Source organism: Mustela putorius, unplaced genomic scaffold (genome assembly GCF_011764305.1).
Source record: "Mustela putorius furo isolate JIRA1106 unplaced genomic scaffold, ASM1176430v1.1 tig00537248_pilon_pilon_pilon, whole genome shotgun sequence".
Taxonomy (NCBI): domain Eukaryota; kingdom Metazoa; phylum Chordata; class Mammalia; order Carnivora; family Mustelidae; genus Mustela; species Mustela putorius.
The window spans coordinates 11510274-11525149 of record NW_025422387.1 but is presented as its reverse complement, the minus strand read 5'-3'; the positions used below and the strand labels follow the sequence as shown (position 1 = coordinate 11525149).

At 49.9% G+C, this 14876-nt stretch overlaps 1 protein-coding gene across 5 annotated transcripts in view; it reads left to right on the top strand.

Annotated features, from left to right (window-relative positions):
* Positions 1–14876, top strand: part of KSR2 (kinase suppressor of ras 2) — a 413499-nt gene that overhangs the window by 372220 nt on the left and 26403 nt on the right. For all 5 annotated transcript variants that reach the window (XM_045073653.1, XM_013056579.2, XM_013056580.2 and 2 more), the window contains 3 exons: positions 8076–8172; positions 9184–9317; positions 14649–14780. In XM_045073653.1, the coding sequence (XP_044929588.1) occupies positions 8076–8172; positions 9184–9317; positions 14649–14780 (363 nt within the window). The remainder of the gene's footprint in view (positions 1–8075; positions 8173–9183; positions 9318–14648; positions 14781–14876) is intronic.

Sequence of the window (14876 nt, the reverse complement as noted above, 5' to 3'; positions counted from 1 at the left end):
CCCTGCTGTTTCCTTTCCCAATCTTCCCATCTCCCTCCACCTGCTTGCGCCCCAGGGCCCCGTGGGCAGAAAGGACACAGCCATTCGTGGGGTGATGCATACCTCATGGTGTCTGCCCCTTCTCCTCTTACGGGACACACAGTTACTTTAAAAACTCAGATCGTTGACTCTGCCTTCTTCCTTAGGGGTTGAGCTTTTCCAGGGAGAGAATACCACTGGGGCTTTCAGGTAAGAATCAGTCACAGGCTGTGTGCCCAGCAGGTGCGGACCCCTTTGCAGAGGACAAGGCTCAAAAAACCCTTCCTGCATTGAACGAATCACAGCCCGACAGCATTATGAGCAGGGCCAAGGCTGAGCTGCTCGGGCCGTGGATGCGGTTCACACCATCCTCCTCCTCATTCCAGTCCGTGGCCGGCTCAGTATTTTCCAAACTGTCTAGAGTGAACGTGCGTCTGGTTTCATGACTCAGAGGAGCCTTTTTTTTTTTTTCCCTTTTCTCTCATTTAACAAAAGTACCATGTGTTTATTGGGAGAAAAATTAGAAAAGAGAGATAAGCTGCAAGGGGAAAAAAACCACAACCTTGTAAAGCTCTTAATCCCACTACCTAGATATAACCATGCTGACACCTTGGAATCTGTCCTCTTGGTTTTTTAATGCATATAAATTAGGTGGTATTCGTATACATTTTAAAAATGATAATTCAGTTTACCATTCAGCTTTAAAAAAAAAAAAATGTGTTTCCGGTCAGGGAGCACAGGAACAGATATGTTTGGGTATCCAGCCCCAGAAGGCAGGGCCGGTGGTCAGTGTGGTCTTTTGGTACTTTGCACAGACAGGGAGAAGGCAGCTTTGTCGCTGACTGGCTCTGGCTTGGCTCATAGTCTGCTTCAGAAAGTTCTGCCCTGGTGCCCAAGACAGCTCTCCTCCAGCACCAGTGGGTGATGGGAAGAAGGAAGGGGGTCGGACCATGTGTTTATTCACTCATTCCCGGAGCATTTCTGGAGCTCCTCCCCTGGGCCTGGCCAGCTGTGTGCTGCAGGGGTGCACCCAAGAGCTCTGAAGGCCCCTCTTAAACAGCCCAGCCCTCTTCAGCTGGCTTTCCACCTGGCAATACAGGAGGTCATGATAAAAGTTTTTTTTTTAAATACACTTATTTTTTTTCCAAGGCAGTGCCTCCAAAAGAAACTACTAGCAAGTGATAAGTAAAGGAAGGTGGTCGATCTGGCAAAGATCTTGAGGAGGTTCTGGAATGATTGCCGTGAGATGCACACGGCATCTGACCTTTAGGGGATGATAAAAAACTATGCTGCAGAGTTAGGAAGGATCATGTCCTGGGACGTCTTTGGACAAGGTCAAGAAGAACAGGTCTCGGATGGCAGCTGGACCACACAATGTGATTAGAGACAGAGGCCCAGCTGGGCTACCATTTCCTGGAAGTTCTGCCTGTAGTGAGCTGAAGGCTCATGTTTGCCCAGCAGGCTGCCTTTTTCCCTGGAGCACTCCTTCCCTTGTAGAGCCCAGACCACAGAGGGCAGAATGTCACCAGATGCCCAGAAGCATGAGGTCAGGGGCAGGGGCAGGAATTCTCACTAATTGGCACAGCCCTGTCTCTGTACTCTGAAGGGCCCAGACCAGGCAGCCTTTGGCCTCTGCACATAGCAGAACTACATCCAGTCCTGGAGAGAACAATCCAGTAAGAGAGGGTCCAAGCTTACCTTGTCCCTCCCCACTTCCCCAAGTTTGCAGCAGTATCAAAGGCTGGAAGGGTGTGCATTAGCAAAACGTAAGCCCTGCTTTCCTGAGCCGCTAGGCTCCTGCTTTGCCTCTTCCAGTGTCTGGCCGGCCACCACCCTCCTTGTCTGGCTGGGACTTGAGCCTTCTGCCACCAACCTCTTACTAAATGGAACTCTGTAACTCTTCATTTCCCGGAAATGTTGTGTTAAGCCGGTGGCAAACAGCTAACACTTTTCACTTGCTTTCTGGCATTTTCCCCTTTTTCATAGGAAGTGAACCTGGCATTTTTTATTAGAAAGCCCCCGAGTCCCGAGGTTTAATATCTTCAGTGTTAGATTCATGAACAACTTGGAAGTTAAAAGCTTGCCTGTGGCTGGAATTCGACAGAGCACACAACTTGTCACTTGAAGTGTGATTTATTTGCTCAAGGGAAAGGGTGGGGAGGGGAAGGGCAATTAAGTGGGTTTAGAGTTTTGAGAGGTGGGGAATGCTTAGAAGTGAGTGAACAACCAAAGGGTTGTAAATCCATTCTGACAGAATAGAGTGTTTTAAAAATAACAGCTGACTTTGAAACCAACTGCCTTGGGTCTCTCAGATCAGGCAGAGCTAAGGAATGTTTCCACCCAACTGTTTCTTCCATTTGGAAGATCGATACTTGAGGGGGACTCGCCCCGGAAGGTATTCTCTAGAGCCCCACTGTAGGGCCATTGCTATATTACTCAAGTGTACCAGGCTTGGTTCTACCTCAGGGCCTTTGCACTGGCTGGTCCCTCAGCCTGGAACTCTCTTCCTCCAGATTTTCACATGGCTGCCTTCTTTCTTCATTTAGCTCTTGGCATGAAGGTCGTCTTTCCTGAGGGGCTTACCCTAACCATCCTAGCTAAAGAGGTCCCCAGCCCCAGCACTCGCTGTCCAATAAATCAATTTATTTTCCCCTTAGCACTTGGGCCTCTTTGAATATCTCTTCTATTTGCCTGTCTACTTATTTATTGCCTGATGTCTCCCCTGGCCAGTCAGTCCCATGAGATTAAGGACCATGCCTGTCTTGTGCACACCTAGAATAGTACCACCTACCCCTAAAATACTGCCATGCTCACAGTGCCACACTCACTAAATAGGTTGTGAACGTTACTCTCTCTGGGCCCTAGTCAAGTGAGATTGGATTTGAGTGGTGGTTCTCAAAGTGGGGTTCCTAGACCACCAGCATGAACATGACCTGGAAACTTGTTAGAAATGCCAGTTCTCTGGGTCTCAACCCAGACCCCCAGCCAGAGTCAGGATTTCTCAGGGTGGGACCAGTCATCTTTGTTTTAAGAAGCACCTTCCAGTTTGTGAACCAGTGGCCTCATACTTTAACACCTCTGAGGTTTCAGCAGGTGTAACTGTAGGAGGGGAAGTGGGTATCCCAATCTAGAACAGTCTAGAACATTCCAGTTTAAGACCAGGCATACCTGAAAGCCACACTCCCCTCCCTCCCACCCCTCTTTCATTCACACAGGCCTGGGTCCTGCTTGGTGCTGAGGGGTTGGGAGGAGGGAAGGGAATTGGCTGCCCCAAGGCATCTGGATTTCTGTTTTGGCAGAAAGTAGCCAGTTTGGACAGAGGACCTAGATAAGCCTTCTAGGTGGATTTATCTCGTTGTTTCTGGTAATCCTCTTTTATGCTGGTTTACAGCAAAGCATCTTACACTTGGGGTGCCTTCCTGGCCAGAAGGCCCACTGGGTCACTTGGGATAGGGGCCCAAGGTCAGAATTATATGAATGAGTATCATATGAATTGCCTGGGGTCAGGGCTAGAGAGACCTCTCTATCAGCCTGCAGATAAAGTGGGAAATTTTCTCTAAATTTCCACTATTTTCTTCTTGGAAAAATGTGGTCATTTTGCAGAGAGAGAGAGATTCCAGGGAGTGGTGTGTGTGTATGTGTGTGTGTGTGTTAGCACACACGCGCGCACGCGTGTACTGCCCCAGAACCTTAAGGAGTACTAAACACATCTTTAAGCCACTAAAACACCTTCACCTAACCTCCAGCTGATTGCCACCAAGGCCAGCGGGCTCATTCATCCTCATTGTCATGGTAGTGACATTGTGACTACCATTTACTGAGGACGTGTGATGTGCTGGAGTCTCAGAGAAAGTTATGGAGCAAAAGATGGGGGTTGGGGGCACCTGGGTGGCTCAGTGGGTTAAAGCTTCTGCCTTTGACTCAGGTCATGATCTCAGGGTCCTGGGATCGAGCCCCATATTGGGCATTCTGCTCAGCAGGCAGCCTGCTTCCCCCTCTTTCTCTGCCTGCCTCTCTACCTACTGGTGATCTCTCTCTCTGTGTCAAATAAATAGATAGATACAATCTCAAAAAAAAAAAAAAAAAAGATGGGGGTTAAGAGCCTAAGCTCTAGAATCAGGCTGCCTGGGTTCAAATTCCAGCTCCGCTGAACCTCTCTGAGCCTCAGTTTCCTTATCTGTAAAACGTGGCTGATCCAAGACTTCAGTAAGTCCAAGATGCTGTCCATTACAATGTGCACCATGTGTTCATGGACTATAAAGAAAGAAGTAACAACTGTTACCTGTTCATGAATAAGACACATTCTGCTTCCTGAGATGTTAAATTTCAAGGAAATGCACGTGTTAGAATCCATGGACTACAGCAAAAATAACCATCCATGTGAGGCTTGCTGGTGGCTGGCACCTAGAAAGGGCTCATGCACGTTAGCTGGTGGTGTTCCAATACCCCCGTTTTACAGATGAGGAAACGGAGGTCAAAGTCACTTCCCAAGGTCACCCAGCAAGTAGTAAATGGGAGAGTCAGATTTGGATTCCCTTGCCTGTGTGTCTCTTAAGTGGCCCCAAAATCATGTCTGGTAACTAGGTACCCACACCACGGAGGAGATGAGAAAAACGTCAGGAACAGGCTGACACCAGGTCTGTCTGTATGTCTGTGTGTCTGTAAGCAGGTCCTCCGCCCCTCTGGGTCTCCATAGCCTCATCTGCAGGAATAGAGCAATCGTGTGGACCCTGCGGGGGTGCTCTGAGGATTCGTGAAGGTGACTCAGGTCCCACACATATGCTCAGTAAATCTTCATCCTCTCATCTGTTCCCTTCTCCACCTCCCGCCCTGCAAGTGGCTTTTTGAGCACTGCTGTTAGCCACAGAAACCCCAAGGCCAGAGCAGTTGCCAAAGACTGACTTGGACTGACTTGCCTGGAGTATCTGAGCCTCAGCCACCCTGGACACTTGCCTGATGCCTGCTCATGCTCAGACCTCAACCTTCTCTCTGCACCTGCTCTCTGACTGGGCTCCCAATACACCTGGCAGGCACAGCCAGGCTGGGAGCCCCCAGTTCCTCTGCAGAGAATTCCTCTCGGAACTGTGTAACGAGCTTCAAAGTAGACACCTGGGGGGCTCAGTCTGTTAACCATCTGCCTTCAGCTCGGGTCATGATCCCAGGGTCCTAGGATGGAGACCTACATCGACTCTCTGCTCAGTGGGGAACCTGCTTCTCCTTCTGCCTCTCTCTCATGAATGAAAAAGCAATATCTTAAAAAAAAAAAAAAAAGTGGATGCTTGCAGTATCAGTGTTGGTTTAGATTTTCTTGTAAATTTCAACACCTGTGTATTGTGCAAACTTGCCGATTTGTTTAAAGCAAACTTTTAAAAGTATACTATAAGGCAAAGTGTCAAGATCCTAAGAACACAACTTGATGAATTTCCACTATATTCACACTCCCGTATCAGCCCTCCAGTCAAACAGAACCGTACGTGCCCCCAAGGGTCACCACTACACTGACTTCTTGCACACAGGTCCATTTTGTCTGCTTTTGCACTTTCTACATACGGAATTATTCTGTGTGAGTCTTGCGTGTCTGGCTTCTTTTGTTCAACATGGTGTTTATGTTCTTTGCCATTAGCAGCAGCTTATTGTTACATAGTATAGTAGAGACCTATATTGTTATATTGTTACATGGCTTTATCACAGTCTATCCATCTTTCTGTTGAGGAACATTTGGATTAGCTCCAGAGTGGGGCTATTATGAATGGGTTGCTGTTCACACGGCAGTGCATTCTGGCAGATCCGTGGGTAAACACGAGTATACATGCCTGTTGCATACCTACTTAGAGGAGAGAATGCCGATTGGGGGTTATTTGTATATTTCACTTTGGTAGCCGTGCCAGGCTGTGATTGTACAAATTTACATCCCACCAGTGGCTGATGGTTTCTCCACCAGCCCCAGAAACCACAGGGTAGCGAGAAGCAGAGGTTTCAGCAGCTGCTCTTGGAGAGGAAGATGTGAGCAGAGAAAAAAGATGGGATGGATATTTGAAGCCTGTGACTTGTTTGCGGCCACCCTAGGAAGGAGAGTCTGGAAGTCTGGGAGCCTGGTGCGGTGATCTGTTCTGCCATATGCGGTGGGGACGGTCTTTTCTGCGCTCCGGCCTATAATGAGTGTAGGTGGCTATTCAAGAACTGAGTATCCAGGGGAGGAAATCCGCCCACGGTCTCCACCATCCCCAATATTTAAATGTCAGTATGGTTTAATTGGCTGCACAGCCCCCTCCCTCCCCCTCTCCCACAGCAGCCATAGCAAATGTTTCCCTAGGACAGCAACAGCAGGGGACAACCTTGAGTCACCATGGCTGCCTCCTGCCAGCTTCCTGGGCGACCTTGGACAGGTGAATCAGACTCCCTGGGAGTCCACTTCCCTGAGCAGCTCACCTTAAGGAAGTGAAGAAATGAATCTTAGTCAAAGATCATGGGTAGCATTTTGGACAGATATATGGGTGGATGAGTGGATACATAGCTAGGTATATCGGCAGGGATATAATAGCTGGACAAACAGATGTGATATGTGTATTAATATATAATACATATTTGCACAAGGGTGTGTGTGCCTTTGCCATTTTACTGATCATTTACTACTTCTCCTAACAGCCAGCCCTTAATATATGTCAGGCATGGAGAGATGCCCGTCCCTTTACATACCTGATTCCATGTGAGTCTCCTTAACAATCTTGTAAGGCAGGAACTATTGACCCCATTTTACAGATCATGAAAATGAGTCTCAGAGAGGTTAACTCACCTGCCTGGGGTCACACAGCCACTAACAGACAAGTCAGGATTCTAACCCACAGAGTTTGACTAGGCCCCTGTTCCAACCGTTGTGCTACCCTTTCCACCAGGTGCCAGGCATTTCCCTGGCCTCTTCTCATTCAGTCCTCATAGTGACTCTACAAGGTAGGTGTTCTCTTTGATAGCTGTGGAAACCAAAGCCCAAAGGGTTTAAGTAACCCACCCAAAGGCACACAGTAAAGAGCACAGCTGGGATCCAAACTGAGGTCCCTCTGCCAACAGTTCTAGCTCCAAGCACACGATCTCAGTTAAGTCCAGCATGTAACAAGGGCTTGAAAAATACTAAAGGAAGGACTATGAGTCTTTTAGCGATGAAGACCTAGATTAAAAGAAAAATTCAAGCCATTATTTTGACACGAGATGGAACATGAACTTTCCTAATACCATGCCTTCCTCCTTCAGCCAACACCGATACCGTGAGCCAGAAGTGGTGCCAGGGGCTGGGAATGTGGTGGTGAATCTAGAGATCATTCATCCCCTCACCCGTTCCGTGACCATGTACTGAGGGCCGGCTGCGTGTGTGTGTGCCAGGAACTGAGCTCACTGCGGGAGGGACAGACGGAGGGGTATGCAGGCAACTAAACGGGGAAGGTGTCACCGTCCCTGCATTAACGTCCTCTGTCATCTTGTCATTTATCTTACACCACTGGTCCTTGCAATGAACTCAGTGAGGCTGAAAAAGTGAAGCCCTCCATCTCAACAGGCATCTGGCGTGGGGGGAGGAGTACCGGTGTTGACACGCCGCCGTCTGAAGGCTTGAATGCATCGTTGGCCGATGGTACTTGGTGGACGTGAGCCACCACTTTGCTGGGGTTTTATCACTGTCCCTCAGCAGCTTCGGGCGAGCGGGAGCAGCTGCGACAAGTGGCTGGCAGAGTGCTGTCTGAGTGCTGTCTGAGGACCCCAGAAGTTGTTGGTTTATGCGTGGCTCTCCTTCTGTGCAAGTCTGGGACAGATGGAAAGTGGCAAGCCTGCCCTCTGGACTGGGTTAGCTTCTGCAGGCACCTCGGTGCCAGGGTGGGCGTGTCAGTGACAGAACGTGCCCCCCGCCCCGATCTGCATCCTAGAGCCAGATCTGAGGTCCATTTACAGGCTCGGTATCCGATAGGCAAACTGGTGGCACCTGCCGTCGCACTTGTCCCGTCCAGCCACCATTGGGGGTCACTCGCCTTTGAACAACTGCTGATCGTTTCTTTTGTCCTTTTGCTTTCCAGCCTGTGTAAGGGACGGACGCTCTATTCTGTGGTGCGGGACGCCAAAATCGTCTTGGATGTCAACAAAACGAGGCAGATTGCCCAAGAAATTGTGAAGGTACCGTAGGGTCTGGGGCTCCCTCCTGAGATGCATGGTCTGGCTTCAGAGCATCAGTCTGGATTAAAAAAAAAAAAAAATTTAGACTCGATCTGAAAAATACCAGACTGTAGGTGAGGAGGGGTTTTGCCCGGATACCACATTAGGGTTGGTCCCCCGATGTTTGGCTGCCATCTGTTGCCTCATCATCATGATAATTGGGCCCATCGTGGGGACCCGGGGAAGTTTGTGCGGCTAGAATCCCTTACCCTTCCGATGCTTGAATCCCCATGAGCACATGCCATCTCTCTCCGCAGCTGCTGGGGAAACATCCAATTGTTGCAAGTTGTTTGGGATTAAAACAAACTGGAACATCCTGTGTTTTCTGGCAGGTGCCTCATTAGTCAGTTGACTGGGGCTTTGAGTTCCCATTGGAAGTGTCAGGACTAAGCTGTTAGAAGAGATAAAATGTGACTGCTCATAAAGGCGAAAAACCAAAAATCTAGAGACTCACCCTTGATCGAGACCTCCACGAGACTCTCCCCTCCATGGTCTTGATCACTGGCTCGTGATCCATCCCTGGAGGAGGGCAGGGGTTTCTGCACTGATACGGGTTAAGAGGATATAAAACACATCTTCTGCAGAGAAGTTATGTTTCAAAAAGGAAGTGCAGGGAGGTGGTGAATGGACTTCCTTTCTCTGGGGACCTCTCAGTTTTTGTCTTCACTGCCCCCCGCCCCCACTAGGGCCATCTTTCTTTGTTTCTTCTTCAGGAGGTAGAAGAGCTAGGTGGGGACAGTTTGGCGGGGGTCTGAGGGTGGTGGCAGATGTGTGTCTTGGGGACCCTTCCTGTTCCCATTTGCCGTGACTTTTCTTACCCGGCCTCTGAGCCTCTGCGTTGGGGTCCCCGGAACTGCGGCTGTTTGGGGCGCTGTTGTAGGAAAGGCAAGGACAGTGAGCCCAAGCCAGAGTAGTAGCAGCAGCGACCGTGCAGGTGTTCCCTGAAAATTCCCATCTCCTTGCTCCCTGCAGGGCATGGGCTACCTCCACGCCAAGGGGATCCTTCACAAGGACCTCAAGTCAAAGAATGTCTTCTATGACAACGGCAAAGTGGTGATCACAGACTTCGGGCTCTTCAGCATTTCCGGGGTCCTGCAGGCTGGCAGGTGAGCGGCGGGGCAAGGGCCCAGCAGAGTTCTTGGCCGATGACTGTCGGGAGACGGGAAGTCAGCCACCCAAATGGCATCAGTGACCACGACTGGGTGTAGGGCCTGAGGTCACTGAATTGGGTAGCTAGGCTCTTGCCGATGCTAGAGCAAGCTGTGATTCCCTGGGGGAGGCTTTCTCTCAAGTGGTGCTCTTCCCACGCATGGGCATTATTGGGCACAGAGCATCCCTGAATGCTTGAAAGCCTTTGCCCTTGTATTTAACTGGAAGATCCCCCTTTGCCCCGAGGACACACCTGGAAGTTGGAATCCCTCAACAGTCCTTGCTCGAAGTTTTCTTATGAATTGATCCATTTTATGCAGCAAGAGTACTGAGGGATTTAGTCAGACCCACCTGCGGCCCCCACCCTGGACTCTGCCCGTTAATCACTAAGACTTAGTTATACTCCCGAAACCTCCCCAAACATTGGTTTCCATGCCTGCAAGAAAAAATGACGATGTCATCACGCCTACGTCCATGGGATCCTCGTGGGGCCGAAAGAACACAATCAAGGATCCAACAGCAGTGCCCAGAGCACGGGGCACACAGCACAGAGTAGCTGCTGCTGAGCTGCTGTAATTACTATAGATTTGCATATACCTCCCCTGGTGTCACCCAGGAGAATCATTAACCGTCTTTAAGTAATTAACTCTCAGGAGCCACTCACCCGAGGGCAAGCTGCCTTGAGTTGACCAGGAGAAACAGCTTATTCCAAATAAACATCCCATGATTCAGGAGGTCGGCTCTCCCTGACTTTTAATTTGGAGTGTGGACACGAGCCATGTGCTGGCACGGCGCACACACACACACACACACACACACACTTTGAAATCCTGCAGGTTTTCTCTAATCACGCCTTTTATAACTTGCCCGAACCTCTTCCGGATGGCAGCCCCACGCTCTCCTTTTACTTCAGTTTCAGCTGCTGTGCGGTACTGATCTCTTTGAGGTCCACCCCAGGGCCCCCCAAGGTGAATTTTGTTCATGCTGCATCATACGTTGGATCTAAGAGCATCCCCAAACCAGCAACACTTGATCTAGCTGCTTTCTGATCTAGATACAGAAAGCGCAACAGAAGATTAAGTTTCCTGACTCCGCCCCAAAAGATTTCACTGCGTCTCCAAAACTATCAATAAGGCCCTAAGATGAGAAAGCCAGGAGGGCTGAACCGTGTTCCTTCTTCCGTCCGTCTTCCCAGCAGCACTTAGAAGCGGGTTTGCGGGCACAGGACTTGCAAGGCGCGCACGCGCTCACACGTCCACACGTCCATTCATCCATCACACGGGCCAAGGGGCAGAGGAAGCAGTTGGTAACATCGCTACGAACTCGCATATCTGTGTCCAGACAAAAAGAGGCCCAGCAGATGCTTTCGTGGAACCTGCTTCAAGGCTCTTAAAAACAAACAAACAAACAAACAAAAAAACAAAAATCCGATTCCTCCAACCCAGAGGCATGTCCACATACCCTCCCCCTCCCCCTTTCGTCCTTGGCAGAGAATTCTCCTGCCGGTGGAGAAAAGGAGGGCAAGACCTCTGATTTTCTCCCTTCTGGTTCTCGCTTTTCTAAAGCCCCAGGGTAAGGAGGAAGAAAGGAAGTGGAATGACGTGAGCCTCCTTTCCTTTACCTCATTCACAGAGACCCAGTGTCAACCGGGGAAGAAAGTTCAAGTCAAGGGCAAGGTGGCTGCTGGCCTCATTGTCCCGCCGGTACTCCCCCACTCCCGCCCCTGCCCAGCCTCGTCCTCAACACAAACGCGGGCAGTGTTGGGAGAGGCCAAGGAGCTCTCAGCGACCTCTCCTAGAAGGAATCCACATTTCTTGGTTTCCCACGAGTCCCCATCGGGGATCTCCTCTGGTGGTTCAGTGTTTCCTGCTGTAGTTATATGTAGAGCTTAGTTTTCATGTAGGATTTCACTTTGCTCCCTAAGGGTGCTGTTTCCCCAGGAACTGCTGGAAAATTGTGGTTGGGAGTTTTTGGGATCACTTGTTACTTCTGCAGCTTTGGGCAGATCGCTTAAGTGTTTTGAAGCTATGTGTCCTTATCCACAGAACAGGATCTTGTCCATCCCATAGTGGGCTTATTGAGATGCAGTGTGTTAGATAAGCTGGTGCACAGGAGGCACTGAGCAGGGGCTACTGGATGTCCTACCTCTCCCCTCCTTCCCGAGTTAGAGCCTGGGGCATTCACAGGGCTGGGTTCCCAGCAGTGGAAGGTCGGCTGGGCCTGGGCAGGGGTAGGGGTTACCCGGTGAAGTGAGCATGTCCTGGACATCCAGACCCACCCCGGGGCTTCCCCGCGAGCTGGTCCCCAGCATTGCAAGCACACAGCTGTGCTGCCATTGTCATCGACTAGGTATCATTTTCCACGCCAGCACTATCATGCCAGCGCCCTGCAGGCTGTTATTAATCATAATAATAACCGTAATGACGATGATTTGAGTTTTCACCGGTGGGCCCATCGCCAAGGGAATAGGACATCCCAGGCCTGGCATCCGGCCCCCTCCCGGGTGTGTGCCCCCTCTCACCCTGGGCTGATAGCTGGGGAGTGGCCAGCATCCCTCCTCCCGGCCCAGCCAGCAATTGCAAACCACTGACATTTAGCCATCGAGTCCAGAATAGGCAGCAGGGGCGGTCAGAATGCCATCAGAACTGGGGTGCTCTCTCTTTTGGCAGCGGCACCCCATCTCACCACAGCCCCCCACCATGACCTGGCTGTACCTGGAGAGTGTCCTCTGGCTCAGGCCATGGCCCTACCTTCTTACGTGATGTTCTTACCTTGGGCTATAGTCTCAACTCCATCTCTGAATCCTCAAGATGTAAACATATCCATAGGTAATAATTCTGTCTAGTAATCCTGAGACCCTGGCAGCTGACACAGCCTTGCGTCAGCCTCGTGTGAGATTAATGTGCCCATTGTGCAGGTGGGAAAGTGGAGACTCGGGCATGCTCAGGGTCACATGGCTAGTAAGCAGCAGATAGATCCTTAAGTTCCTGAAGGCATCCCCAGTTCTAGAAGCAAGAATTCACACGGCCCTGCCAACTCAGGGCTTTCCAGTGGATTTGGGTCTGCTGTGTAACAAGTCCTATGTTACTGATGCTAAAAGACTGACATTTGGACCATTTCCTTATTTTCTATATAAATGAGAACAGTGATTCTCAGCTGGGGCTCTTCTGTCCCCGTCTCCCGCCAGGATATTTGTAATGTCTGGAGACCTCTTTAGTTGTCACAACAGGGGAGGAGGGAAGACTGGTATCCAGTGGGGAGAGGTCAGGGATGCTGGTCAGAACAGGCCCCCACCACAAAGAATGATCCAACCCCCAAACTCCTGAGACCTCTCTTTTCTGGGTTCTCTCTTTCCCCGTGTGGTCCACAAGATAACTTTAGGGATGATGTTAATAAGCATCATCTATTCTAGTTCCTATGTATGGTCATGGTAAGAAGTAAATGAAAAAACCCCATTTGTAGTAAATAATATTTGAGAGTTGTGCTGTCCAATAACCCCCAGCCACATAAGACTATGTAATTTTAACTTTTTTTTAAAGATTTTATTTATTTATTTGTCAGAGAGAGAGGACAAGCAGGGGAGCAGCAGGCAGAGTAGGCAGAGGGAGAAGCATGCTCTCTGCTGGGCAAGGAGCCCAATGTGGGACTTGATCCCAGGACCCTGAGATCACGACCCTAGCTGAAGGCAGATGCTTAACCAACTGAGCCACCCAGGCATTCCGAATATTAACTCTGATTAAAATTAAATTAAAACTTTAATTCTTCAGTTACACTAGCTGGATTTCAAGTGCCCAATGGCCATGACGGCTCATGGCTGCCATATTGGATAGCACAGGCAGAAAACATTTCCATCATCCTGGAAAGTTCTATGAAATAGTGCTGCTCTAGAAGATGTTCAGATAGGGCAGGAGTCATGGTCACAGGATATGAATGGGTGCAGTTCAGGGAGCAGCGCATCGCACCTGACATGACTCAGAAGCCACCCTAGGGGAACCGGAGAATCCAGCCAGCCCCAGCTCTCCACATTCTGGAGGCTCTGGGCCATCATGATCTCACTCCCTATGGTTGGAGATATCCATCCCCATCCCCCATCACTGCCCCCTCTCCCTGTAGTAACTAACTGGCCCTTTCCTGGGAGTCTTGAGTCAGTGGAAGCCTTGTAGGAGATCTGCTCAGATTTCAGTCTCAAATGGAAAACTCTGTACTTAACTGAAGTCTTACCACGTGAAGATAAATACAGATAAAAATTTTTTTCCAGATACAATTTTATCTAAAGTGAGATCCCTCTTATCTTTGACACATTCCGCTGTTAAATTTTTTCATATAATGCTTATCATTGTCTGTATTTTTCCTATTTATTGAATTCATTTGTCACCCCCTTCTCCTACCAAAGCACAGGCTCCAGGAGGGCACAGACCCTGCACATTTCCATCACTTCTGTGTTCCCGGTGCCAAAACCAGAGAGCTTAGGCATAGCAGTTCTCCAGAAATCCAGTGAATCCTCATTATTCGTGGATTCCACATTTGCGAATTTGCCTACTCACTGCAACCTCTTTGCACCCCCAAATCAATACGGCAACCTCGCAGTCATTCCCAGCCATGCAGAGTGGTGAAAGTTTGCATCACCTGGTGTATGTGTTCCCAGCTGAGGTCAGACAAGGGGTTGCCCTTCGTTCTTGCTTGAACTCTCGTACAGAGAGGACCAGCAGGCAGAGAAGACCAGGGAACAGAGACAGGAGGGGACCGTGTGGTGCAGGAAGCCCTGGGCCTCGGGGCCAGTGGGACAGAGATTTGCAATTCTGGCACGTGATTGTGGGGCCGCCCCAGATACATCACTCAATGCTTCTGAGCCTTGTTTTCTCTTCCTTAAAATAATGAAAATAGAATGTACTAGAATGAGCTGTTTTTAGGATTTAAGATATACCCGATGTGAGGTGTGTGCGTGAATACATATTTCCTCTCGGAGCCAGGATTCTGTATTTGCTAATTCTCTCTTTGCAGAGACTTTATACAACATAACTGCCACGAGTAACAAGACTCAGCTGTATGGGCGGAATGAATATGCAGGAGGGGATGCCTCAGAGGGAGAGGGACCCGAGGATGGTTTGGGTGTCGAGTGTCTCCCTCCAGACCAGATTTCCTTGCCCCTTTTTTGCTGGGCAGGCAGTGCCCAGTTGCAGGAGATGTGAGAAAGCCAGTGGAAGTGGTCCAGAGGCTTGGGGTCGGTGCTGGGGGACTCGTCCTCCCTGGGCTGGGAAGCGGGCTCACTCTGTGTTTTGCATCTCCAGGCGGGAGGACAAGCTACGCATCCAGAACGGCTGGCTCTGCCACCTGGCACCAGAGATCATCCGCCAGCTGTCTCCCGACACAGAAGAGGACAAGCTCCCCTTCTCCAAGCACTCAGATGTCTTTGCACTAGGGTAGGTGGCCCATGCTGGCTGTGGGGAGCCCCAGCCCAGGCAGAGGGACAATTTCCAACCCTTCCTTCTCTTCTTTTGGAAGAGACGGGGCACCTA